We start from the raw sequence: 26,267 nt of genomic DNA on the forward strand, positions 1-26,267 counted from the left end.
CCCGGGCCCCGCCGCCGGCCCCTGGGCCGCGGGGACCCGCGTCCCACCGAGGGGACGTTCGGGGAGGCTACGGCGGAGCCGGCGCCCGCGCCCCTCGGCATCCGCTGGGGGACCCCCGGGAGAGATGTAACTTGTGCCCCGGACTGCTTTGTCTGCCCTTCTCCCGAGAACCAGGAGCCCAGCCCGGGAAGGGACGTGTGGTCCAGTGTGGCAATTGAGCGGTTTCTGTGAGGGTGGCAGGCGGGCGGGCGGGCGGGCGGCCAGGGCAGCCCCGATGTGCCATCCTTGTACAGGTGACTGGCTGGACTGGCAGTGACTGGAGGCTGCTGTGGAGACAGTGGCTCTGCTGGTCCAGCCTGAACAGAGATGGGTTGAGTGCCTGGGAGCCCATCGACCCTGTGGGGGATGCAGGGCCTCTTGGTTTCTGGGATGGTATGGTTAAGAGGCTGAGGATGCATGGTGGGTGGCTTCTCTTGGACCCTGCGTGCATGCCTTGCTGGGAAAACTTACGTGAGATTGTGGTAAAGCCGTTTATTTTATCCATTTTTTTTTCTTTCTAAATTCTAGCTCTTGGGAAGTTATTAACCTGTTCTCTCTCTCTTTTTTTATTGAAAGGAAATTCAGTGTATGCCCTAATCAGAGTTCTTCTTTTTTCCCAAGCTGTGACATCTCTTCTCCCACTCCACACCCAAGAACTCTCCTAAATAAAAACACTTTAGAATCAATCTTTTTTTTAAAAAAAAAAAATAACTAGGTCTTATTTTACAGCGTGGTTTGTCTTTAGATTGGTGTGTGTGTGTTCCTGACATTTCCAATTTATTCAGTATGTGAAGCGTGACCTGAGTGTCAGCATGGAGGCCTGTTCACTCGTTTAGGTTATCACTTTAGTGAACCTCCTTTTTTATTAAGAAGTGGATCATCTGTTCATTCCCTGCTAGTCGTGTTGTTGGTGACTTGTTGATCATTATTAGTAACTTACTGAGGTGTGATTATTTCATATATTATAGCTAGTTTGAGTTTCCAATTTTTTTGTGGTGATATTTACAAATCTTTATCATTTATTATTATAGCTATTTTATAGTACATGCTCTAAAATTTTAACTTTTCCTACTTATGTTTCCCTCAAAATAAATTTAATTGCCAGTTTGATTTTTTTCTTCCTTTATTACTCTGTAGGTCGAGGCTTATTTTCACTAGAACAAAGGTAAACTTTGGCGTGACAGATCCACTTACGACTTTCACCTGTTACCTGCCTGCCCTAATTTATGACGAAATCCTGGATTGCTTTGACAAGATCACCTGAGTAGTATAACCTGTTTGCTTTTCTTAAGATTGACGTGTTTGTTAAGAGTGGGTAGACAGGCCTGACCATCCCTTAGCAAAGGTATGCTCACCCCACTGTGTTCAGAAGCTCCCGTCCTGTAACAGCTGATGCCAATTTAGGATAACATTGTCACAAAGATCTTGCAGCAATGGTAGAAAAATGTAGCGTTAATGTATTCACACATTTTTCTGTAATATATCAAATACAGAGAAAACAGTGACGTAGAAATCTGGGTCAGCCGGGTGGTGGTGGCGCACACCTTTAATCCCAGCACTCGGGAGGCAGAGGTAGGCAGATCTATATGAGTTTGAGGCCAACCTGGTCTACAGAGTGAGTTCCACAACAGGCTCCAAATCTACACAGAGAAACCCTGTCTCGAAAAGAAAAAAAAAAAAATCTGGGTCATCCTTGGGCAATCAATAAAATGAATTTATTTAGCCTTAGGATCAGTATGGTGCCTCGTGAAAGTCCTGTCATTGAAAGCGGTTAGCTGTTGTACATTCAAGAGTCCTCTGTCTTCATTAGTAGGACAGGATTTTTAATTCAGTTGTTTTATTTATTTATTTATTTATTTATTTTTTTACTTTGAGGTGACCTGACTCGGAAGGGATGATGCTAATTTTAACTCTCTTAATGTCTCCTAATAGCCTAGCCTAGCCTGTCATCTGGTTGTAGAAAGAATTTTATGGCCCTGCCTTTGGGTGACTAAGACACACTTCGTTAGTATTATTTCCTTACATATATGTGTGGATGAACCATCTGTGGGGGCTGGGGAGATGGCTCAGTGGTTAGAAGTGGCAGCTGCTCTTGCAGAGGACCTGAGTTCAGTTCCCAGACTGTATCAGGTATCTCACAGCTAGAGGCACCACACACAGTTTGTGCACGCGTGCGTGCACATGCACACACACACACACACACACACACACACACATACACACACACACATCTCCAGCATCTCCACCACCTAGCGTTTCATTCACTGTCTCCTTCTGTTAGTCAGGTATTCAGAGTGTTTTTCCTGTTAAGTTGAAGTAAAATTATTGTTTTCCTATATATAGCAGATTCATCTGATTAACTCCGAAGCTTAGCCTTCAGCTTAAAATATATTTGATGATTTTCTTCTTTCCATTTTTGTTTTGTAATTCCTAGAATTAAAAGAATATTAATTGATTCAGTAATAATTTCCCTGTGGAAACCTTTCCTAATTATCTTATTTCCATTATCATTATTTAATGCTTAACACCTATACATTTGGTTGTCCCATATTATTTTATATTTATTATGTTGTCAGTATTTATTTATTTATTTAGTCAAGGTCTGATTGTGTAGCTTTGGCTGGCCTGAATGGAATTCACTGTGAAGACCAGGTTGGCCTTGAACTCAATAGCCATCTGCCTGCCTCTGCCTCTCAAATGCTCCGATTAAAGGCATTAGCTACCACCCCAACAGATGCAGGTGGCTTCCCAAGTCTTAGTTCTGGCATCATCCTAGGACAGTATGCTCACAAATGTAACTAAATAACTAATATCTAACTAATGCACATTTATACTGAAGCCTAAAGTTCATTTCAGTCTGTTAGTGTATAATGGAATATAGTTAGAAATGTTAGAATTTGGCTTAATCTTTACAATCTGTGAAATTTTAACTACTTATTGTTGTAGGAGGGCCTGCTTATTCATCCCACCCGCCCGGCTAGCTTAGCCCTTAAAATAACAACACAAAAACTGTACTAATTAAATCACTGCTTGACCCATTAGCTCTAGTTTCTTATTGGCAAATTCTTACATCTTAATTTAACCCATTTCTATTAATCTGTATATCACCATGAGGTCATGGCTTACCAGCCAAGTTCCGGCATGTCTGACTCTGGCGACTCCATAGTGTCTCTCTCACTCTGCCTTCTTCCTCCCAGAATTCAGTTCCGTCTTCCCTGCCTACCTACGTTCTGACCTATCAACAGGCCAGAACTTTATTCATTAACCAAGAAAAGCAACATACAGACAGCAGGATCTCTCACACCAACTTATGGATAATCTTAAGGAGGTAAAAATTGGTAAAATCAAAGTTAACAGTAGACATGAAATAAAAAAGAAAACCTGAGAGACATAGGGTCTTCAAAATTCTGAACCTGATTGCTTGCTAATAATCAAATGTGTATCACTTCAGACTGATTCCATCATAGCTGGAAAGTACATCTGTCTCATGCTTAGGGGATTTACTATCTTTTATTTACTATAGCACACACACATACATACACATAATTTTTTTTGATACAGGATCTCACTTGGTATATCCCAAGCTGGCCTGAAATTCATTTTATAGACTAGGCTGGCCTTGAACTCAAATCAATCCTCCTGCCTTAGCCGCTTGAGTGCTACAATTGCAGGTGTGAGCCACCATACTCTGCAGCCTGAAGTACTATTTTAAGATGCTCATCTATACCCACCATATAGATATGTATATGTAGCATGTTTAATTAAAATTTTTTTATTTCTAGGATAGCTTTTGATTTAGATGGCTTGTATATTGTGTTTTCAGAAATTTTATGTGGTCAATATTTATGTTTTATAAACTGATGTACAAAATTAAAATTATATACAATAAAATATTATTTTTATTATTCCTCACTTTGTTTATGCACTGGTAGGAAAACACCAATTGAGAACTTTATTATCTGTGATTGTTCCTATGCGTCTCTGCATGCTTCCCCTCTTAGGTATTATAGGAATGTTGATCCAGTTGGAGCTAGTGACAGTTTCTCAAAAAAGTATAATTTGGACTGTGTTATTAACTTTGGGATCTAAAAGTAGGATTTCTGATAAGTACTGCATAGCTGCCTGCTTTTCATCTTATCAGGAACTACTTTGGTATGTTATGAGGAAAAGAGAAAGAAACAAATTAGGAGCAGAAAGCACTTTAGTTTAAGACAAGTGATTATTGTTTTGTATAATAGAGAAAATATGAAAAAGATACCATTATTTTTCCTGAGGCTATGCAGGTAGGTTTGTAATATATCTAAGTCAACCGCCAACTCTTGTGTTCCCAGACACCCATAGCCTTTGGATTTGAAGGTAGAAGATGGTTTATCTTGGACCCTCGCTAGTCTAAACTGGTAACTGTGGATTAAAACAATAGAAAATGTTTTCGGAAAATCATGGGACTAGGAGTTCCAGAGCTTTTACACTAAAAGGTCACTGATATAATTTTTTTTCCTCATTAAGAATACCAGCAGGAGTGCTTGAGTTCATGATGGTGATTCCATCATGAGTAGTCACAGGAATCTGAAGATTGAACGGAGCCAAAGACTGCAGTACAATATTAAGAGTTACAATATCGGCCGGGCGGTGGTGGCGCACGCCTTTAATCCCAGCACTTGGGAGACAGAGGCAGGCGGATCTCTGTGAGTTTGAGACCAACCTGGTCTACAAGAGAGAGCTAGTTCCAGGACAGGCTCCAAACCAGAGAAACCCTGTCTCGAAAAACCAAAAAAAAAAAAAAAAAAAAAAAAAAAAGAGTTACAATATCTTTTAAATTATTCAGAGTCTTCAAAGGTTATTTTCTGACTTGATTGTGACATAGTATATCTATATTATAAATTAACACACACACATATGTTAGAAAAGCCTTATTATGCTATGTATTGCATGACTCCAGAATTCTTATGTTAGAATTGTAGCTCCCAGTACCTCAGAATGTAATCAGAAAGGTAAGGTCCCTAACTACATAATTGAAGGGAGATCTTTAGGGTAGGCCCTGATGCCATGATAATGAGAATTATTAAGGTATATTATAGAAGAAAGAGCTGTGCAGACACAGGGAGCAGTTGATAGTCGGTGGATCAGAAGCCTGTTTGTGGAGTAGGAGAAACGTCAGGATGAAACCAGCCCTGCCAGTAGGTGGATCCCAGAATGCCAGCCTTCACAACTGAGAAATAAATTGATTTTGTTTAGACAGCCCTGCTTGTTGTACTGTCCTTTATGTTGGCAGCCCTGACCATCTAATACACACATGTGATTAAAGAACTTTCAATTGTAATACTTTCACGTGTGTTTACTGCACTCTGGTGGTATCTATTATTTCAGTTTGAGAAAAAAGTAAGCTAGCGATCGATCAGTCAGTGTCTCATAGTCTAAGACCTTCCTGCTTTGGCTCCTTTAAGTGGAGATTCTAGAAAGCTATTAAGGAATATCTTTACAGAGTAGTTATTTTCTTTGTCCTCAGAGTTGCCTATGGGACTCTAGTTTAGCCCATCTTCCTGTTTTTCCATGCACATGTGTCAAAGTCATAGATTTTATCAGAGGCTTGGAAAATCTTTTTTTTTTCAATACTGGACAATGAACCCTGGGTCTTTTGTAGGTTCAGAAAGAACTGTACCACTGATCTAACTGTAGCCCTCCCCACTTCTCTTTTATTTTGAGACAAGGGTTTGCATTTATAAATTACCCAAGCCTGCCTTGAATTTAGTTGATCTTTTGCTTCAGTCTCTTGAGTAGTTGGGATTATTGGTACAGACTACCGCATCAAGATAAATAAGTAATTTTGAGATGAGGGTGAGTGTTACTATAGTGACAGGTCTGGTTAGTGAGCTTGATACTAAGTTCATGATTTGGGCCATTAGCTGAAATGAAATTGAAACTGGAAATGCTCATCCTTCTGCTGTCTTTTAATTTTTTACTAATTTGACGTCTAATGCCCTATTTTTAGAATATGCAAATGTATATTCAAATGTAATAATAGGATCATGATCAAACATTGGTCAGATCAGTGAATATAAATAAGTTGGATTACTAAAACTTGTTTTTGATTATTTGATAAAGCTCAAACTAACTACACTGTGCAGAAGAATTATTCAGAACAGGGCTGGGGATATAGCTCAGTTGATAGAGTTCATTCCTATCTTGAACAAAGTACAGGGTTTGATTTCCTGCATGGCATAAGCTGGGCATTGTGGTGCAGGCCTACAAACCCAGTACCCGGGAGGTAAAGGCGGCGAGGAGGTGGGAATAAGGTCATCCATAACTGCGTATTGAGTTTGTAGCCAACCTAGGCCACACAATGCGCTGTCTCAAATATAGAACAAAATGTTACAGAATGGCCAAGTAAAGGTATGGAAAAACACAAACAAGAAATACAGATGAAGATCCTCTGTTAGACAGTGCAGGGTTCATGTTTTGAAAAATTAACCAGAGGTGGAAGCAGGAGGATTTCAAATTGAGATCAGCTGAAGTGCATGGAGAGTTGTGCATCAACCTGGATCAGGCAGTGAGGCCCCACCTGAATATCCTCCAAATCAGACCAAAAAAATCAACTAGAAATCCTACCCCAAATAAAATACAAAATGTAGATGAGAGAAGGAAATCTTTATAGTGATGAGTCAATTCGGAATAAATTTATAATAGTTATGAATATAAATAAAGTAATTTTCAACCACCATCGTATTAAAGACATCTTCCTAAATTCTGTGTTCTTATAAGGAATGTGGGGGTGGCATACGTTAATTACTTTAAGTTATTCATTCTACACTGTGTACATTTCCCTAATATATGTAACAGATACAATTTCTATTTTCAAATTTAAAATCATTAAAACTAAATTATGTCTTTTAAAGTTAAGTTTAAAAAAATAAAAGTCACTGTATGACATCTAGGAGAAGACTAATACCTTATATCTTAAGATAGGAAACTTTAATTTCTCAGGCAATTTATGATTTTTAAAGTCCTCAGAAAAATTCAGTTTATCAGGAAAGTGGAAAACAATTATTCCTTCTTTGAGAACAACATGTAGCATGAAGGTATTTATTGCTGGTTTCAAAGGATCACAGACATCAAATTATGATGTAAAGTTGGAAATGCTGACATATGGAGACGCGGGGGTGATCTGTGCAGCCATCACCAGTTTCTAACAGTATCTTTTCATTTGTATGTTTAGACCATTTATATTCAGTATGATTGTTACATTTGGATCTATAGCTACCATTATTAGATGTCTGTTCTCTGATATTTACTCTGGGATTTCTCCTTTTCCATTGTTTTAATATTTATAATTGTATTTTAGTCTACTTAGAAGTCTTATGATCATATCTCTTTGCATAGTCATTCTTCTTTATCAGTTCTGGAAATAATGAAAGACTACTCTTTTATAGTCTATGCAGCATTAAGATTTTGCTACTCATTTGGAATGTACCACTATTACCGCCTTGTGGGTCTCATTACATTTCTCTGTGGCACATTGATAGAGGTCCTGTCCCGGGGCAGGAGGGTCTGGGATCTCTAAGGTAACTGAGCAAGCCCGAGGAAGCAAACAGGTAAAGAGCATTTCTACAATGATTCTCCTTCAGTTCCAGCCGCAGGTTCTTACCTTGAGTTTCTGCCTTGGCCGTTAGATGGAAGAGAAGATAAAACTGTCTGTCCTTCCTGGGTTGCTTATGGTCGTGGTACTTTATCACAGCAGCAAAATGTAACTAACATAACACCGGAATCATGGACTTTCCAACATAACTTGTTGGAAAATATTAGCTGAGTGATGTGAACTTTATGTATCACAGGGGTGCCCATCCATTTGGTCAGTCAGTATTTCTTTTTAGGAGTGCCTTAGAGGGTGTTCCTGGATGAGTGTAACCTTTGAGTTGAGTAAAACAGATTCTCCTTTCTAGTGTGGGTGTGCCGTATTTAACCAGTTGAAGGCCTGAATGGGATAAAACAAGCAGGGAGGTTTTCTTTCTGCCTGTCGTTAAGCTGGGACATCTGGTATTTTTTTTTATTTTTTGTTTTGTTTTCCCTTTTCCATAAATTCCCTTCAAGGATCTTGTACTTTGGGCTTCTTGGGCCTGATAGCATAGCACCGACTCCTCTGGGTCTGCAGCTTGTTAGAGGTAACATTGTGGCTTTTCTGACCCCCAGCCAGTGAGTAGATTATAGTTCTCTTATAATTAGTAATTCTCATATATATGTGTGTCTATACAATGAATTCTGATCAATACAACAAACTTTACAAGCTCAATAAAGTAGCAAGCTTAAGTCAGAAAGCATCTCTACACATCAGCTGTGGCCCTGTGGAGGAAGCTGCCTGTGGAATTTCTGGCGTTATGTCAGAGGTGCCTTAAAATCTGAAGCGTAGTTCTCTGCTGCAGTTCTTGACATGTTTTATGCCAAAGGCCCTTTTTACAGTTCGTTATATACCTTAAAAGCACCCTTTAGAATAAATAGTGCACTTGATACTACAAACAAAACCGGTTATATTGAAAATATTTAAAAATTTGTGAATCAAGATATTAAAGACTCATTGCACCAAAACAGTATACCTGAGATGCTGACAGGCGTAACAGGTGTGTGCAGTTTAGAGCGAGTCTTTTGTGTACTGTTTTCAGAGGTAGACATGGCAAGATGTTATTTTATTTGTGCGTGCGTGTGTGCACGCGTGTGTGTATGTGTGTGTGTACGTGCGCATGTATGTAGAGGCCAGAGGACAGCTGCAAGTGTTGTTCCTCAGGAACCATCCTCCTCCTTTTGAGACAGAGCCTCTTATTGACCTGGGACTTGCTGGATCTGGTTAGGCTAGATTTTACCTTAAAATATTTAGGCATTTTTTTCTCTTTTGAGACCAAGGCTGTATACCTCAGAGTGGCTTTGAACACTTTTTGTTTTTATTTACTTTACTTGGATTAGGTAGAACTCACTCTGTAGACCAGGCTGACCTTGAAGTCCTGCCTGACCTACCTGCCTCTTCCCTCAAAAGTCACCACTCACCACACCTGGGTCTGTCCTTGATCTCCACTCTCCCTGCCTCAGCTTCTCTGGGGAGTGCTGGAATTATAGGCAGGCATCGTACCTGAACTCCAAATCCTGGATTCCAAATCAGTAACCCCCCCCCCCCAATTAAAAAAGGAGGCCGGGGAGGCATTTAATCAAGTGCCCAGTGTACAATTATGAAGATGTTACATTTGATTCCCAGCACCCATGTAAAATAGTGGTGCAGGTCTCTAACCCCAGCCCTAGTTGGAGTGGAGACAGGAAGATCTCTGGAGCTCGTTGGCCAGGCAGTCTAGCTGACTTCATGAGTTCCAGGTTCACAGAGAGACCCTGGCTTGGTAGGGGGAGAGCAGCTAAGCAAGATGATCAGTGTGGACCCCTGTTGTTCATGCACATGCCTGCATGTCCACATACATCTGCACACACATAGACACAAGCCAACACACACACACACAAGATGATCAGTGTGGACCCCTGTTCTTCATGCACATGCCTTGCATGTCGACATGTCCACATGCATCTGCACACACATAGAAACCAATATATGCACACAAGAACAAGATTTGCATACCACTAGGAAAAATATAAAAAATTATTTTAATTAGAAAAAGTTTATTTAAATAATTTTGAGGATTAAAGCTGTGGGGAAGGAATGGTTCTCTTTTTATAGATGTAAAATATGTATATAAACTCTTGTAAAATTCAAAATATAATAAAAATTCAAGCTCAATTTAACCTTTTTAAAAATTTATACCTGTATTGAGACAGGATCTTGTTATGTAGCTTCAGCAACCCTTGACTTTATAATCATCCTGTCTCCAGCTTCCCTTATGCTGGAATTACAGGCATGCACCTAGCTTCAATTTCACTTATTTGATTTAAAATCATAACTAATAAAAATAAAAATTCTTTTCTTGTATATGTATGGCAATAAAAATTTCCAAAATTCTAAAATATTTTAAGTATGAGGAAATATTTTTAAAAATTGATTTGTCAGATTATTTGCAGTAACATTAAATCTAGATAAAATAAGTTTAAACAGTAGACTATGAAAAAAGAGTCAAAGACATCTCATTTAGACAAAAAATAATACTTAAAATTAGAATGTAAAGTATATCAGTAATGTGCTTTTAGTCCTTTTTTACTATATTTAACAATATATGAACAAACTTTTAGTCCGTTTTACTACATTTCTTCATTTTAAGTCAGTAGATCATCTGCTGAATGGACTAGAGCCTACCAGAATTGGTGTAGTGGACATGTTGTGTATTCTTTCCATCACTAGTTCTATTAGCTTTTGTCAGTGTACATTGCTCTGCAATCAGTTCCAGCAAAACCAGTCTGTCACCTCAAACATTCTCTGTCCCTTCCTTTGTAGTGAGCTCTTCTCTCTACCTGGGCCCCTGCTTTTCCAGAACGTCATGTGAGTGGAGTCTGGTTTCTTTCACCTGACTAATGCATCTGAGGGTCGTTTGCATTGTTTGCATTGCACGTGTCAGCGGTTGTCTCCTTTGTAGCCATGGGCGTGTACTGAGTGCTCGAGCAAGCAGAAACACTGTGCCTGTCTTCAGGAGCGTGTGACGAACACTGCAGGGTGGCTGCACCTCGCTCGTCTTCTCTGTGGAACAACTGAGATGCTTTTGGCTTAGTAGTGTCTTTGTGGTTGTTACCTTTCACTTGCTTTTGTGATTTGTGATGTTTCTGTCGTGTTTGGTTACAGAAGATGGAGGAGTTAATTCACAATTTGTGGATTGCCTGTTAAGTGTGGTGGCATTCTAGGCGCTAGGTAAACAAACACCCATGTATGTCCTCTTATTTCAGTTGTCATATGCACATTAATAAATTTGTCGTCACAGCTAGCATCCTGGGTATGTTATCCGTCTCAAGATTTTTTGTAAGAGTTTAAATTTTTACATTTCTGCATGGTTTAATTTTAGTTATAATTCTGAGACAAGTGAATCCAAACCACACAAGTTCTCTGTGAGCATTAAAGATGGTCATTGGAAAGGACAAAATGTGTTTCCTGATACGTTTCTGCTGAATCAACGACTGTCTCCCGCAGCTCCTTCAGTGGCTGTTTGCATATGGGTTCTAACAGAAACCCCTCGTGCTAGCGGTTTGCTTCAGATCTCTGTAGAGGAGGCGTGTTTTCTCCGGAAGCTCTGTGGAGTCCACAAGAAGCGTTGTTTTGTTGGCCACCCTTTTCAGTGAAACAGAAAGGCCTTCTATTGTCCGGTGGTTGAGTGCAAGAGTCTTGAAGGCCGAAGGAAAAGAGAGAGTGACGCTCAGACTGGTCTTCTGAGAGGGCGAACTTTACAGGCCGTCTGGAAACCTGATCTGCGTGTGGACATTTAACCTTCTCAACTCCATGACAAACTTGAGAGAAGTCCAGTGCAAGTCAGACCCTGCATGTGCGCTCCGGAGCCATCGTTTGTTGTGCAGGCCATGCAGGAAAGCACGAATGTACAGCTTCTGGACATGGCTGACTTATCAGTTTCTGTAAAATTGTCCTGAAATGATGATGCCTCTAGTGATATGGTAAATAAAAGCTATGGTTAAATCGAATCATGCATTATCCTAAAAGTTCCAGGGATTCTAGTTAAGTTTCCTTATTCCCTGATTTTTTTCTACACCCTAAAGGGTCACAAAATGATATAAACTTAATAATGGGACCTTTTTTTCACTTTTGACTTGGCCCATTTCACCAGATGTTTAAGCCTTAATTATTAGTATATTTCTTTGTTTTGTTTTTAACAGATGATTTGGTGCTTTAGTGTGTCTGCGAATATTTGGCAAGCAGTGTAGGAGTCTGCAATTACTAAACATCAAAGACTGGGGAGATTTCCAGATGGCATTCTCATTTACGTGGTGTATGGTATACTGTATAGAGGTCTGCTCGATCAGACAGATGGGGGAAAACATAAGTAAAAAGGCCTGGTGGACTCTCTGAGTAAAGATGGCTAAGTGCCACTGTTACTTGAGCTAGGAGTGTGTGTTAGTACTTCTGACCACAAGCTGTATTCTCAGAATACCATACTTTGGCTGGTAGTTTTGCAGGCACTCACAGTGTATAACATTTAGTGTTTCACTGTTTCTCGTTGCCATTTGTATTCATTTGAAGGGTTTTTTTTTTGCCTTATATTTTCTTCTTTCCTTTTCTTCCCTTCTTCCTTCCTCCCTCCTTTCTTCTTTCCAGTCTTTCTTTTTGTAGTTTGAAAAAAGTTCAAATTTCTGTTCTGTTTCAAACACACACACACACACACACACACACACACACACGAATATGTGCAATTGAAAAATCTGTTGAATTATTTCTTCCATCTTACAGATGTTTCTTGCATAAATGTCCCTTTTTGGTTGCTTTAAGTTTAAAAGTAATTTTACCATAATAATCAATTTTATACTTTTCAGCAATGTGTTTTTAAAATTCAATATGTAAAATGTCCTGTTTTACAACTCTGAGATTCCATCTTACACCTGTAAGAATGGCCAAGATCAAAAACACTGATGACAACTTCAGCTGGAGAGGTTGTTGGGAAAAGGGAACATTCCTGCATTGCTGGTGGGAATGCAAGTTGGTACACCCCCTTTGGATATCAGTATGGTGATTTCTCAGAAAATTTAAAATAACCTTTCTCAAGATGCAGCAATACCACTTTTTGGTATATATCCAAAGGATGCTCAATCGTACCACAAGGACATGTGCTCAACTATGTTCATAGCAGCATTGTTTGTTGTAGTCAAAACCTGGAAATAACCTAAATGCCCCTTGACCAGAGAATGCATAAGGAAAACGCATTAAATTTACACAATGGAGTACTACACAACAGAAAAAATAAATACATCTTGAAATTTGCAGGCAAATGGCTGGAGCCAGAAAACATATTGAGTGAGGTAACCCAGACCCAGAAAGACAAATATCATATGTATTCACTCATAAGTGGTTTTTAAACATAAAGCAAAGAAAACCAGCTTACAAATCACAATCCGAGAACCTAGACCACAATTGAGGACCCTAAGAGAGACATACATAGATCTACATGGGAAGTAAAAAAAGACAAGATCTCCTGAGTAAATTGGGAGCATGGGGACCAAGAGAGAGGGTTGAACGGGAGGGGGGAGGCAGGGAGGGGAGCAGAGAAAATGTCCTGTTTTGTGTATGCAATAAATTGAGTTATTACGGCAGGATTCAGGAATCATTAGTCCTCATTGTACGGACATTCAGGGACAGAGGGAACAGCTGCAGAGCCATTTGTGTCTTTAGTGTTCCTGTCCATCTGTCAAGAAACAGTAGCATCACAAGGTCCAGCCTTAGTCTTGGTGCTGCAATGGTAAAATATCATGGACTGGGATTTAAAAATGCAAGGTATGTATTTTTGCCTTTCTGAAGGCTGGGAAGCCCCAAGTGTAGTATCTGGTGAGGGATCCAGTTCCTGCTTCACAGACAGCCATCTTGAATCCTCACATGGCAGAAAGGACATACAGGTTCTCTGAAGTTTTTTTTTTTTTTCCTAGTCTAATCTTATTTTTATCAGGGCAACCATCCATCATACCATTTCAGCACTTAATAATGGACCTAAGGAAATAGCAGCCCGGTCTTGGATTAGATGCCTTTTATGATTCAGTATCTCCACTAGGAATCTTTTAGAGAGCATTCCTCATCCCAGTCTACCAGATCAATCTTCTTGGGTCTCTTTGCTTTGACTTCCCGTAGTGTACTCCAACAAATCTTTTAGGTTCATTTTGTATCAGCTCCTTATTTCTATTTTATTTGTTCGTTCTTGAGTTCTATAGTCTTCTACAATTACTGTTGCTTTATAGTACCTATGTTTATGTAAACAAATAATTTGACATGGTATAGTAATAATGGTGATGAGTCTAGAAATGACTTAGGATCAAGCACTTGGGGTCAGTCTTGAAAGGAGAAGCAGGTAAAAAGGAGGTTTTCTTTCTTTTATTGGGAGGTTGTTTTGTTTTATTTTCTTTGTAATAGTCCTGGCTGTCCTGGAACTTGCTCTGTAGATCAGGCTGGCCTTGAATTCACAGAGGTCCATTTGCCTCTGCCTTCTGAGTGCTGGGGTTAAGGGTCTATGCCGCCACCACCCAAGAGAAGGACTTTTAAAGTTAGAGTGTAATTACATAAGTTCCCCCCTTCCCATCCATCCCTTGTTCCCTCTTTTTTAATTGAGTGTGTCTTTGTCTCCCTCTCCTCCTACCCACACACATGCTTGAATATATAAATACAGCCTGCTCAGGCCATTTAGCATTACTTGTTATCTATATGATTTCAGGGCTGATCATTTGGTATTGGATAACAAGTTAGGGGGCTCATCCCTGGGGAAGAAGATTTTTTTCCTCCTCTCAATATTCCTTAGGTTCTTTGTTTATGGGTGGAGCCATGTGAGATTTCCCCCTTCTGTATTAGCACGTCTGTCACTGGAATACTTCTTCATGTCTTTTTCAGGCAGCCATATGGTAGTTGAAGTACCATGAATTAAACTTCCTTGTCATTTTAGGAGACAAAAACTCCACAGCGTATTTCCTGGTTCCCTGGCTCTTACCATTTTCCTGTTTTCCATGATGTTCTCTGAACCTTAGGTGCAGGAGTTGGGTTATATATGAACCCGTTGAGGCTGGGCATTCTGTAATGACTTGTTCTCTGCAGTTTGACTGGTTTTCTTAAAGGTCTCCATCTGTTGCAAAACAGAGTGTCTTTGATAGATGGTAAGAACTACACTTATCTGTGGGTAGGAGGATAAATATTTAGAATGCATCTATGAAGCACTGTGTTTTAGTAAAGTGTCAGTTGTAGGTTCTAGAAGATCCACGACCTTACCGGCCCTGGGTGGTTGTCTTGATTTCTAGTATTAGGAATCATTTTCCTTCAGTTAAGTGGGCCTCAAACCCAATTACATACAAGGTATGAGTGCCACTTGCACCCTGAGAGATTTCTCGCCATGATGGTCACTGTTGGGCTTTTTAAGTGGTACAGCAGGGTAGGACTATTGGTTGCTCCCTCTCTGGGAAGCTTGCATAGTGCCTTCCAATACTGCCAGAGCTAGTCCTCAGGTGGAGGGCTTTCAAGTCAGATCCAGCTTGAGTCTACAGGTCTTATGTCCAAACTGTGGTGCCAACAAGATCACTCTCGATAAAGATGCCATGCATGGAAGACTACAAATGTGCTGCATCTGGGTTTGGGAAGAAATTCGTGTAACCAGGATTGCATAAGGCTGGTCGGAGATAACCTGAGGTGGAGGGTTGGAAAGGGTCCCTGCGAATCATGCAGTTTATTTCCTGACCCAGTTCACAGTTGGAAGCACAGCAGGTGTCAGCTGACCTACTTCAATCGCATTTAAAAATAGATAACTATTCACTTTCATATTTTCTGACATTAATGATTGTATCTTTCATTTTTGGAGTACACATGTATATGGTGTATATACTATATTATGTATGTGTGTGTATGTGGATTTGTATGCACGTGTGTATATGCAACTGTGGAGGCTAGAAATAGACTAGGTGTTTTTCTTGATCACTTTCAATCTTTTTTGACACAGGAGCACTCACTGACACTGGAGCTCACTGATTGGCTGGCCAGCTGGAGGTCCACCTGTCTCCCCAGCCCTAGTGCCAGAGTTACAGACATGTGCTACCTACCTGGCCTGGCTTTTGTGTGCGTGCTGGGCCTCACAGCCCAGGTGCTCATGTTTGCGTAGCGGCCACGTTCCTGGCCGAGTGCGCTGTCTCTCAGGCCTCTCACGTGTGTGCTCTTCAGTAGTTTCTTCCTGTCCATTGCCTACTCTCAGGTTCTGTAGATGAGGAAGCAGATGGTTAGTGCACAGTTGGCTGGCTGGACTTGCAGCAGCGCTAGGCCCGGCCCTCCCCAGATCTGTGCTTGTGTGCTATTTGTCTTTTTCTCCTCTGGAAATCATTGTTTTCCTTTTCTTCCTAGGATTTGGCATTTACTCTGGAAGAGAGACAGCAACTGAACATCCATGGATTGTTACCACCTTGCTTCGTCAGTCAGGAGATCCAGGTCCTTAGGGTAGTCAAGAATTTTGAGCGTCTGAACTCTGACTTTGACAGGTAACACATTTATGAACATATTTCTCTTACGTTCTCTGCTATTGTTTTTTATAAAAGAAAGTTGGGGTATTACATGATTTGGAATGGATATTTAACTTTAAGGAGAATTTGTTTGCAAATACAGTGATTTTTTTTTTAAAAAGTATTTACTCTCTTTATAGGATCATTTGAATTCTCAGTTTACCTTTCTCAAGATAATTTTTCTATGAGAAAATTATATATGTCCACATTTACTTAATACATTTGTATGTAAACATGAATATTCTTCACAAAAGGAAGAAATACCCAAGAAAATTTCCTTCCTCGTTTCTAAAATTGATCATTGGTCATTACTGGTGTTTCTGATGGCCGTCTTATGGCGGAGTGATGCAGACTTTCAGTCCTGAGCAGTCTGGGCTTTGGTAGGGCTTCCTACAGTGCATGGGTTTTCATCCACACCCTAGCAGGGTGGAATCTGATGGCTGGAAGGGGCCGCCATCTCATCAAGTAAGTTTCCTTTGAAGGAAGCGCTCGTGGAAACTATGTTAGTCTCTTCTGAGGGCAGTTTTCCCAGTACTAATGTCACCTCTTGAATTTCCCAGCCCCATTCCAATTGGCACAGCAGAGAGTAAGCTTTTGGCACACAATCACACACTTAAGTGATCTCTGACCCACACCAGAGATCAGTGCAAAGGGTCTCGTTGTTACTGAACACAGTTTGTCACAACTTTTTAGTTGTACAAAGTAGTTTGAATTGAAATACATAAAGGGTTATGCATAGAAGGATAACTAGACCAGAATTGCCTCTACATGGAGAAAGGATGTTAAAAGCTGGGTGTGGCGGTGCATTTATTTAATCCCAGCACTCAGGAGGCAGAAGCAGGTGGATCTCTTTAAGCTCCATGTCAACCTGGTTTGCGCAGTGGCTATCTAGGTCATCCAGGACTGCATAGTGAGATTGTCTCAAAAAGAAAGGAAGGAAACAAAGAAGGGCCATTAGTTTGCTTGAGTTAGTGGTTAAACTCTACTATGATATTTTCATCTCTTTAATTATAAAATAAGGACTATGTCTGTCCAAGTTCTGAACAAAATTATGTTATTTCACAATAGTAGTGATGTTTGAATGGTAGTAATCCAATTTGTGTTTCCTCATTCTTTGAGATGTTGAGTTTTTTGTATGTATACATTTGTATATGTGTGCATGTGTGTGTGTGTCTGTAAGCATGCACATGCTTGCACTTGTAGAGGTCAGAGGTTGACGTTGGCTATCTTTCTCTCTAGTTCTCCACCTGTGACAGGATCCCTCAATGAGCCCAGAGCACACTGACTGGCTAACCTGGCTGGCCAGTGAGCTCTGGGGGTTTGCTTGACTGTAATCCCGGCACCAGGTTATAGATATGGACCCCTCTGCCCAGAGCTTCAAACTCAGGTCCTCATGTTTGCACCTCAGGCACTTTCCCCACTGAGCATCTCCCCAGTTTCTTAAAGGATATTTCTAAAAATTGTTGCTATTGTTTTTGTAAGGCGGGGTCTCACTGTGTAACTCAAGCTGTCCTCATATTCATTCCTGCCTGAGTTGCCCGAGTGTTAGAATTAGAGGCACATGCCACCCTGCCTGGCTTCGTTATTCATGCTTTCTACTTTACTAAAGATGTACTTAGTACTTGATTGGAATTAGATTTCTAACAGCTATTTATGCAGTTAGATTTTGATTGTTGGATATAGATCTAAAATTGTGTCCAATTTCCTCAGGTATCTTCTGTTGATGGATCTGCAAGATAGAAATGAGAAGCTCTTTTATAGTGTGTTGATGTCTGATATTGAAAAATTCATGCCTATCGTTTATACTCCTACTGTGGGTCTCGCATGCCAGCAATACAGTTTGGCATTTCGGAAACCGAGGTACGTAAACTTTTATTTTAAGTACAATTTGTATTTTGGAGAATGGAAAGCTGGCTCCCTGGTTATTATAGCTTAGCTCATTCTGCTCGTGTAAAAGACCTGAGTTGGAGTTCAGTTCCCAGTGCCCACAGTGGGCTGCTCACAACTGTCTGATACTTCAGATATTGGGGATTCAACGCCCTCTTCTGGCTTCTTTGGGCTGCCTTCTTGTTTATATATACATTAAGTAATTAAATAATTAAAATTACATTTTCATTAACTGTAGTCACTGGTACACAGCAGGTCTCTAGGACTCCATTTATCTAGTTGAAATTCGGCTTTTTTGACAATCATTTCCTAATCTTGCACTAAATCCTATTTTGTTGCTTGCAGTGACTGACCACTTGAGATGGCACACATTAGTGATTTTCCATGCAGTACTTTCTGTGTTTGACTGTTTCATTTAATATATTGTCCTCCATGGTCACCCAGGGTTTTACGGTGACAGGGTAACCTCCTCCTTTAAGGCCAAATAATAACCCATTGTGTGTGTATCTTCATTAATTCATTTGTTACCGGCATTGAGTTTGGCTCTGTGTCTTGTGTATTGTGAGTGTATTTGACAGTCTGACAGTGACAGCAGTTTGACAGACTGATTCATTTTCTTTGGATCCATACACAGCAGTGAGATTGATAGATGTTTTGTTTTTAAATTTTTGAGGTCCCTCCCCATTGTTCTCTATACTGGCTGTATTAATTTCCCTTAATTTCCCTTGCTTCCATCACCAGGTAATTTATTTTTCATTCATACCCCAGGCAGAATGTCTCTCATCATTTTGAGGCTATCCATTTCAGAGGTCAAGTGATAGTTGACTGTGGGTTTGATTTGCATTTCACTGATGATTAATAATGTTGGATTATTAATGTTCATGTACTTCTTGCCATTTACCTGTTTTAAATTTTCTTAGCGGTTCATTTATTCTATCTTATGTTTATGTCTTGCATGTATATATGTGCACCACATGCATGCCTGGTGTCTTCGGAATTTGAGGACAGCATAGAATTCTCCTGCCTCTCCTTTCTAGGGTTACAGGCATGTGCCACCGCGCCTGGTTTATGTGGTGCTAAGGACATGGCTTGGAGCCATGTGCTTGCTAGGAAAGCACTCTGCCAGCTAAGCAGTGTCCCCAGCCTCCCAGATCAATACTTATATGAATAATCCTATTCTTAATGACTGTTGAGGGAAAAAGCTGGAATATGCATTTACTGGTTTCATGAGGAATTTCGTCTCTTTGGCATAGATACTTTGTGTTGGCGTCAGGATGTCATGGATAATCAGTTTTCAGACTGTTGTTGGGCTTGCTTAGGTTGTCTTATTCCCATGTGCCCACAGCACTGTAATTTTTATAGAATTCTGCATATTTGGTGTTTCTGTCTGCTTCTCACAGCACATTTAATTATGGCTAACCTTTACACAGATGGCAGAGACAGCTCTTTGTTTTTCTGTTCTACTGAGTTCTGTCTTACCTGAGTTACTTACTAATATACCTTGTGAAACGTTTCAGAAAGCTTCGTACAAATTAATGATACAGGCGTATAAAGCAGACTTAAAGAGTTTCTTTTGAAGTATTTCTCCTTCCTACTTACTATATATTTTGAACTTAAAAATGTTAAGTATTAATTTTATGTGTATGAGTGTTTGATTGCGTGCATGTAAGTGCACCACATGCATGCCTGATGCCTGTGGAGGCCAGAGAGAGCATTGGAACCTCTGGAAATATTTACAGGTGGTTGTGAGAAGTCATGGATGATGGGAACCAAACTGGGTCTTCGGCAAGGGCAGCAAGTATTCTTAAGTCCTGAGCCTAGCCATCTCCTCAGTCCTACCTACTGTATTTTAAACATGCATTTCTCCAAAACATGTCTTTTTTTTTTAGCTACATCTCATTATACTATATATTTGATAACTGTGTTCTTACTTTTGATATTTTTAATGTCTGTCAAGATAATTTTGATCCCTAGTCATAGCTAGGTTATAAGATTCTAGAGAGGGAAACTCTTTGTGAGACAGGGCTCTCTATGTACCAGTTAAACCTTTGTTTCCCTGTGTAGACTAGGGTGCCATCAATCTCACAGTGCTCCAGCCTCTAGCTGTGGAGCTGGGATTGTAGGCATGCACCACTACACTGGACCCGAAACGTCATTATTACAAGTTATTCTTGCAGTCCTGTTGAGTGTTCAGTGCCTGGCTGGTGCTCAGTTAATATGCCCTTTCTGCTATCTCACTGAAACAGTAATTCAGGAGCATCCTGTTCATGCACTCTTAGAGAAAATGTTCAGTAATGATGATCCATCATTTTCCCCTGCTGTTTAAGCTTATTATTTTAACAGACAAATCCTCATAAATAATTGATCCTGAAGGAAATGCAACTCCAATGAGTCAGTCTACAAGGACAAAGAAGTTTGACTGAGTGTAGAGAGCTTGAATGCATACCTTTTTCACTTCTCATCTTTATGTGGGGAGTACTGATTTTGGCAAAAAGGTGGAGCTGAAAACAGATTAAAAAACAAAACAAGTCTTTCCCAAGATGCCCAGACTAGTACTGTTGGTCCACCCAGAGTCAAGGTGCAAACAATGTTCAGTGCTCAAATTAGTTGGAGAAAGCTATAGTGCATTTAAATTGAATTCTTAGCCTGTTCCTTAGAATAATATCTATTTTGTGAGTTTTTGGAGGGTGGGATTGGACGTAATTCAAATGATATAGCTGAATAATCCTCAGTCGTGGTTATTGTTGCATAAGCATTGTAACACCCTCAGGATGCTTGCCATCCGACGGGATGCAGAGCAGTGTTCACCAGCCTTACCATAGTCGTGTACTTTTGCAAAAGAGGAACATCCAGATAGGTGGGCCTAGAAGTCAATAAGATGTGTGGGCTTGGAACTTAATAGATGCTGTATTCAAAGGTTCTAATATTTTATTACATTTATCTTTATTTTTGAGAATTTCACACATGTATATAATGAAATATGATCATATCCACCCTCTATTTCTTCTTTTTTTCCCCCCTTTTTGTTTTTCAAGACAGGGTTTCTCTGTGTAGCTTTGGAGTCTGTCCTGGAACTAGCTCTTGTAGACCAGGCTGGCCTTGAACTCTACCTACCTCTGCCTTCCGAGTGCTGGGGTTAAAGGGGTGCAGCACCACCACCTGGCAATTTCTCCTTTTTTATTTCCTCCACCTCCCTTCAAATTTCATGACCCTCCAACTTTTGATAATCCAGTTAATGCTGTCCAATTATACGTGGGTTTGGGATCATTCACTAGAGTGGAGAAAGCCACCAGGGGCAATACCCTAAAAAATTATTCTCCTTCTCTATGTGTGACACTGTACCTAGGGAGATAGGAATAAATGTTTACTCATGCCATATAGGGAGCTGCATTTGTCTAGAATCTCAAGAGGAGAGTGTCACCTTTAATTGAAACTTGATTTGTGACATAGCAAAAGGAAAAGAAGCTAAAGCCAGTGGTGGTGCTCACCTTTAGTTCCAGCACTCAGGAGGCAGAGGCAGGCGGATTTCTTGAATTTGAGGACAGCCTGATCTACAAAATGAGTTCCAGGACAGCCAGGGCTACTTAGAGAAACCCCGCCTTAAATGAATGAATGAATGAAAGCTTAAAATAATATTTTAAAAAAATCCCTGAGACTAACATTCCTTCAAACAAATAATGTTTCTGTTACATTATAGGGACTGTATTGTACTAACTGTATTAACCATGAAGTGGATGCTTAATTGAATAGAAGCATTCATATTGCTTAAATGATATGCCATATAGGTATACGATACTAATTTTAAGTTAGAACTACTTTAGTAGCTCATTAGGTGATTATAAGTAAATTAAGCATGTATTGTTTATGGAAAGATACATGGTTTTCTGGCCAGTTTGTATAATTTGCAAGCTACATGCTCAATCATTGAAATAACTCTGTGATATTGTCCTAGTCAAATCAGATGCTGTATTCAACCACCATCAACAGAGTGACCTTTTCATTAGAGAGGCTTATTTCTCTTACTCCTGGAGTCTGGGATCCTATGATCAAGGTCAGCATGGTTGGGTTCTGGAAAGGATTGTCTCTGAGCACTAGAACACTGTCTGGTTGCTTGTTATATCTTCATGTTATTAAGCCCTCTGAGAACTTGTTTATATGGGCACCTGTTTATATTGTCCTGGTCTTACGGGCTCCCTGGCCTGATTACTTCTAAAATGCCCTGCCTCTTCATGCCACAGTACCGGGATAGAGATATAAGCAGTTAAATTTAGGGAGTGTGTGGACCTCAGTGTCTTGCAGCCACTTTAGTAGTTTAGCACTATTCTCCTTATTACTGAGACATCAAAATGCAAACCCCAGGCAAGCCAGGGCCCAGAGGTCCTGGGTTGCCTGTCAGGCAGGTGGAGCTGACTTTTAGAAAATGGGCCAGATGGGTGTTTATGGGAGGGGTCCTTCAGGATTCAGGCGTTGCTGGCTAACAGCTGCCCAGGTGAACCAAGGCTGGATTCAGCCACATTAGAATTGTCAGACACAAGCTGGTTGTGGGTGGCACACCTTTAGTCCCGGCACTCAGGAGACAAAGGCAGCTGGGTCTCTGAGTCAGAAGCCCATCTGGTCTACACAGTGAGTTCTAGGACAGCAAGAAGGGCATGGTGAGAGCCTGTCTCAAAAAAAAAAAAAAGTTAACATATTAGGAAGTATAATAACTTTATATACCTCTCACTTAGTCTGTAAACTTTAGAAAATTCTTTTAAACATCAAATCACTGATTACATTTTTAACTCTTCCAGAAGAGTGGTTTATTGTTAGATATTAATAAACTTTGGCATTTACTTGTAGTAACACTTTTGCTTTTTATTTGTACAGGTTCTGCAGTTAGCACTCCCGTTAATTTGTTTCGTCACCTTTAAAATAAGCTCAGAATTTGCACTGATCATTTTTAAGGTTTTAAGAAAGAGAAATCATGGTGGATTTTCTTCAAAGCTATGAAGCAAATGAGAATGTCTGAACTAGGTAGTTTGTAACTGTTACTGCAGTGGATCGTTTGGCAACTATTTAAAAAAAATGATTGCCATTGGCACTGGAGATGCAGTTGTTGATGATCTCTGAAGTGCGAGATCAATTCTTCTTTTCCCTGAGTAGGACAATGCTGCATTTATGAAATGTATGCGTGATTTGTACTCAATAGGAGTGAGGTCGAGTCTCCTGTAATCCTAAGAACTGGGAATTCAGTGTGTGCCCAGAGGAGTTTTGAGTTCCAAAGTATTTTCTTTCTTAAGCATTGCCTTAATTAGGAAAAATGTGGAGAATGGAAAAAATGCAGACATGAGTCAAGCATCAGTTCTTTACATCAGGATCTAAGGGTTGGCCAAATTTATGCATAGACATATAAATCTCTTTGGCAAGGCAGTGAGACTTATCTGCTACTGTAAAAAGCCTTTAGAAATATAGAGTAACAGCTCATTGAGCCTCGCGCTCATCTAGAAACTTGATATGTGGAAAGCTTGAGTTTCAGATCCAAAAATAATTTTGCTACAGCCTGTGTGGTGCTTCCAGGTGTTTTGGTTTAAGTTTACATGTAACATATGGAGAATTCAGAAACAGTCTGCCAAGTTTTATCTCAGGTAAGTACTCATAAAAACACATACATTTAGTTACTCTCCCATCTACTGGAATGCATATATTTTAGATGAGAATTCTAAACCTTCGTCTGCATTAGTAAAAATAAAAAATGAAAAGAGGCATTTATTCTTAGATCACTTTATATTAAATATTCTCATGCTTGGAATATTATATTTATTAGATAACTGTGTTTTTGATGGGTCCCTGGCAGATTGGACTGTGTCCAGACGTGACTGCAGTAGTAACAGCTTTTGAACCTGGTCACCTGAGAGCAAACGGGAGGATGTAGAGATGCAAGCCTACAGGCGTGTAGAAGGCAGCATACCTCTCCATAGGATGGTCATAGGATGGAGAACTGCAGTTGCTGGATGGAAGTCCCTGCAGAGATACAGTACTTTACAAAGCTTTCTAACTGGCATTGGAATATACTTTTTATCGTCAAAATTGGGAGTAGTTGAGAGGTTTGGCTAAGCATTGGTGGTACCGCTCTAACTGGGATTCTAGCCGTGTGTTTATTGGGAACCTTTAAATTCTAAGGTTACTTTATTGCTTTCATTTATTTTATGTTGAATTTATTTTCATGCCATAAGGTTTTGTTGCTTCAGTTCCTTCTGGTCTGTCCTTTTCTTCTGTGCAGCCTCCTCTTCTGGCCTAGGAACAGTTTGTTACCCACATGAGAGTCATGTCCATGTGGCAGGGAGCTGTGAGGGTCAATCCGCCCATGAGCTCTGGAAGTTCAGTGGTGCGCATTGTGAGACTTGTTCACCTGGAATGGTCAGTGATGTCTACACCGGTAGCTCAGTTCTCTGTTCTTTCTAGCCCCGCTGTCTGGCCTGGGAACACAGTGACTCTTCCACTATACACTGAACAGCACACATAGACCAATCACTAGCGGAAGTATTTGCACATGGTTGCACACTGCCAGCTCGGGTCCACCTTGCTGCCTCCATCTAGCTCTGCCGTGTCGTCTCCATTTTGCTGACTCGGTGGGTGTTATCCAGTGTCTTGTCACTTAGTGGGGATTTGTTAAATTGTTTTTATTGAGCTATATGTTTTTCTCCACTCCTCCACTCCTCTCCCCTTCCCTTCTGTCATCTCCCATGGTTCCCATGTTCTCAATTTACTCAGGAGATCTTGTCTCTTTCTATTTTCCATGTGCATTAGATCCACACACATGGCCTCTTTAAAGTGACATCCTTCAGATAGCTTGTAATCAGCTTTTTAAATTTGCATACCTCGATGGCCTAGGCATTTTCACACATGTTCTTAAAATGAACGCAAAGACCTGCACCTCTTGATTTGCGTGATTTTGTGGGGTTTTTCTATGTCAAGAGAATTAGGGACTGTTGTCACAGATGTCCTCGGGCCACGTTTAGGAAGAGAGCTGGCCACTTTGAGCTGAATGAAATGTTCTGTGCACGTTTTAAAAGGTAGCTCACAAATTAGTACTTTCAGAGATTTGGAACCTCTTGTGAAGTCACCTAACAGTTTCAATTACTTTGAAGGAAATCAATTACAACTTTGATTGCAAATTTGAGATTTATGAAGAATTGTATACTTTCAAACAAGAGGAATTTGCAATCATTTAATGACTTGATTCATTAAAATTCTCACTCTATCCCCCTAACAACATGTGGCCACAACAAGCGTGTAATTTTATTTAGCTGTGTCCTGGCTATAATGGTTGGATGACTAGAGCCAAATGTTGGTATTCTCTCACTTGGTGTGTATAAATTACACTCTTTGGGCCTGAGTTTTGTGTGTTCTTTGGGGACCGTTAGTCTTAGCATGCTTTTATTCCTGCTATGTGTTGTCCCTATTGGGTTTCAGAAGCATCAGGAAGCATTTTCCGAGGCAGTGCCCCTCCCTGTGCCACGACCCTGCACCAGAGTCAGCAGTGGGAAGGACAGAGCAGGGTCCACCCTGGCTGTAATCATCTTTGCCCAGCTTTCTTACTTACTTCCCATCTGTGTTTCTCAAGATCCAGATACTACATGACCAAAATAATCTGTATTTAATATCTTCAGAGAGGTGGTCTATCTTTCAAAATATGATTGTGAATGTTTAGAAACAATTGCATAAGTGAACTCAACAATTTTAGTTCAATACTGTTTTATTCTATATTTCATTAATATTTTATATCATATTAGTAAAGTTTTAAGATCATTGACAATATTCCAAATTATGTAATTATCTTTTCAATTTATGAGTTACTAAATGTTCTCTTTTTAACTAAAGAAGTTCACCTTTTAACTGTGTAACTCAGTCTTAAATATGGTTGGCAGAAGAGTAAATGGTGTGTACAATAATTTGAAATGTACCATATTTTATATATTTAAAATAGTGTAGCTATGTGAATTAAAACATTTGCTCTTAAAATGAGGTAATTTGTTTTAAAAGCTTAAAATATGGGTATATACACACACAACCTTTATTCAAAGAAATTAATTTTATTGACATTCGTCAGATGTGTGCTTATATATGATGAGGTCAGTTTTACCATAGGGTTCTGTGTTTAAACTATGGGAGCTATCCTGGAGTTCATCAGAACAGTTGTAAAATCATTTTATACATACTTT

The 26,267-nt window shown here is 39.9% G+C and overlaps 1 protein-coding gene across 1 annotated transcript in view; it reads left to right on the plus strand.

Annotated features, from left to right (window-relative positions):
- The first annotated feature begins 440 nt into the window (after window positions 1–440).
- Window positions 441–26,267, plus strand: part of Me1 (malic enzyme 1) — a 118,172-nt gene continuing 92,345 nt past the window's right edge. The window contains exons 1-3 of the mRNA XM_026779134.1: window positions 441–459; window positions 16,025–16,158; window positions 17,890–18,039. Of these exons, the coding sequence (XP_026634935.1) occupies window positions 457–459; window positions 16,025–16,158; window positions 17,890–18,039 (287 nt within the window). The 5' untranslated portion in view covers window positions 441–456. The remainder of the gene's footprint in view (window positions 460–16,024; window positions 16,159–17,889; window positions 18,040–26,267) is intronic.

The sequence above is a fragment of the Microtus ochrogaster genome, chromosome 5 (genome assembly GCF_000317375.1).
Source record: "Microtus ochrogaster isolate Prairie Vole_2 chromosome 5, MicOch1.0, whole genome shotgun sequence".
NCBI classification, from domain to species: Eukaryota; Metazoa; Chordata; class Mammalia; order Rodentia; family Cricetidae; genus Microtus; species Microtus ochrogaster.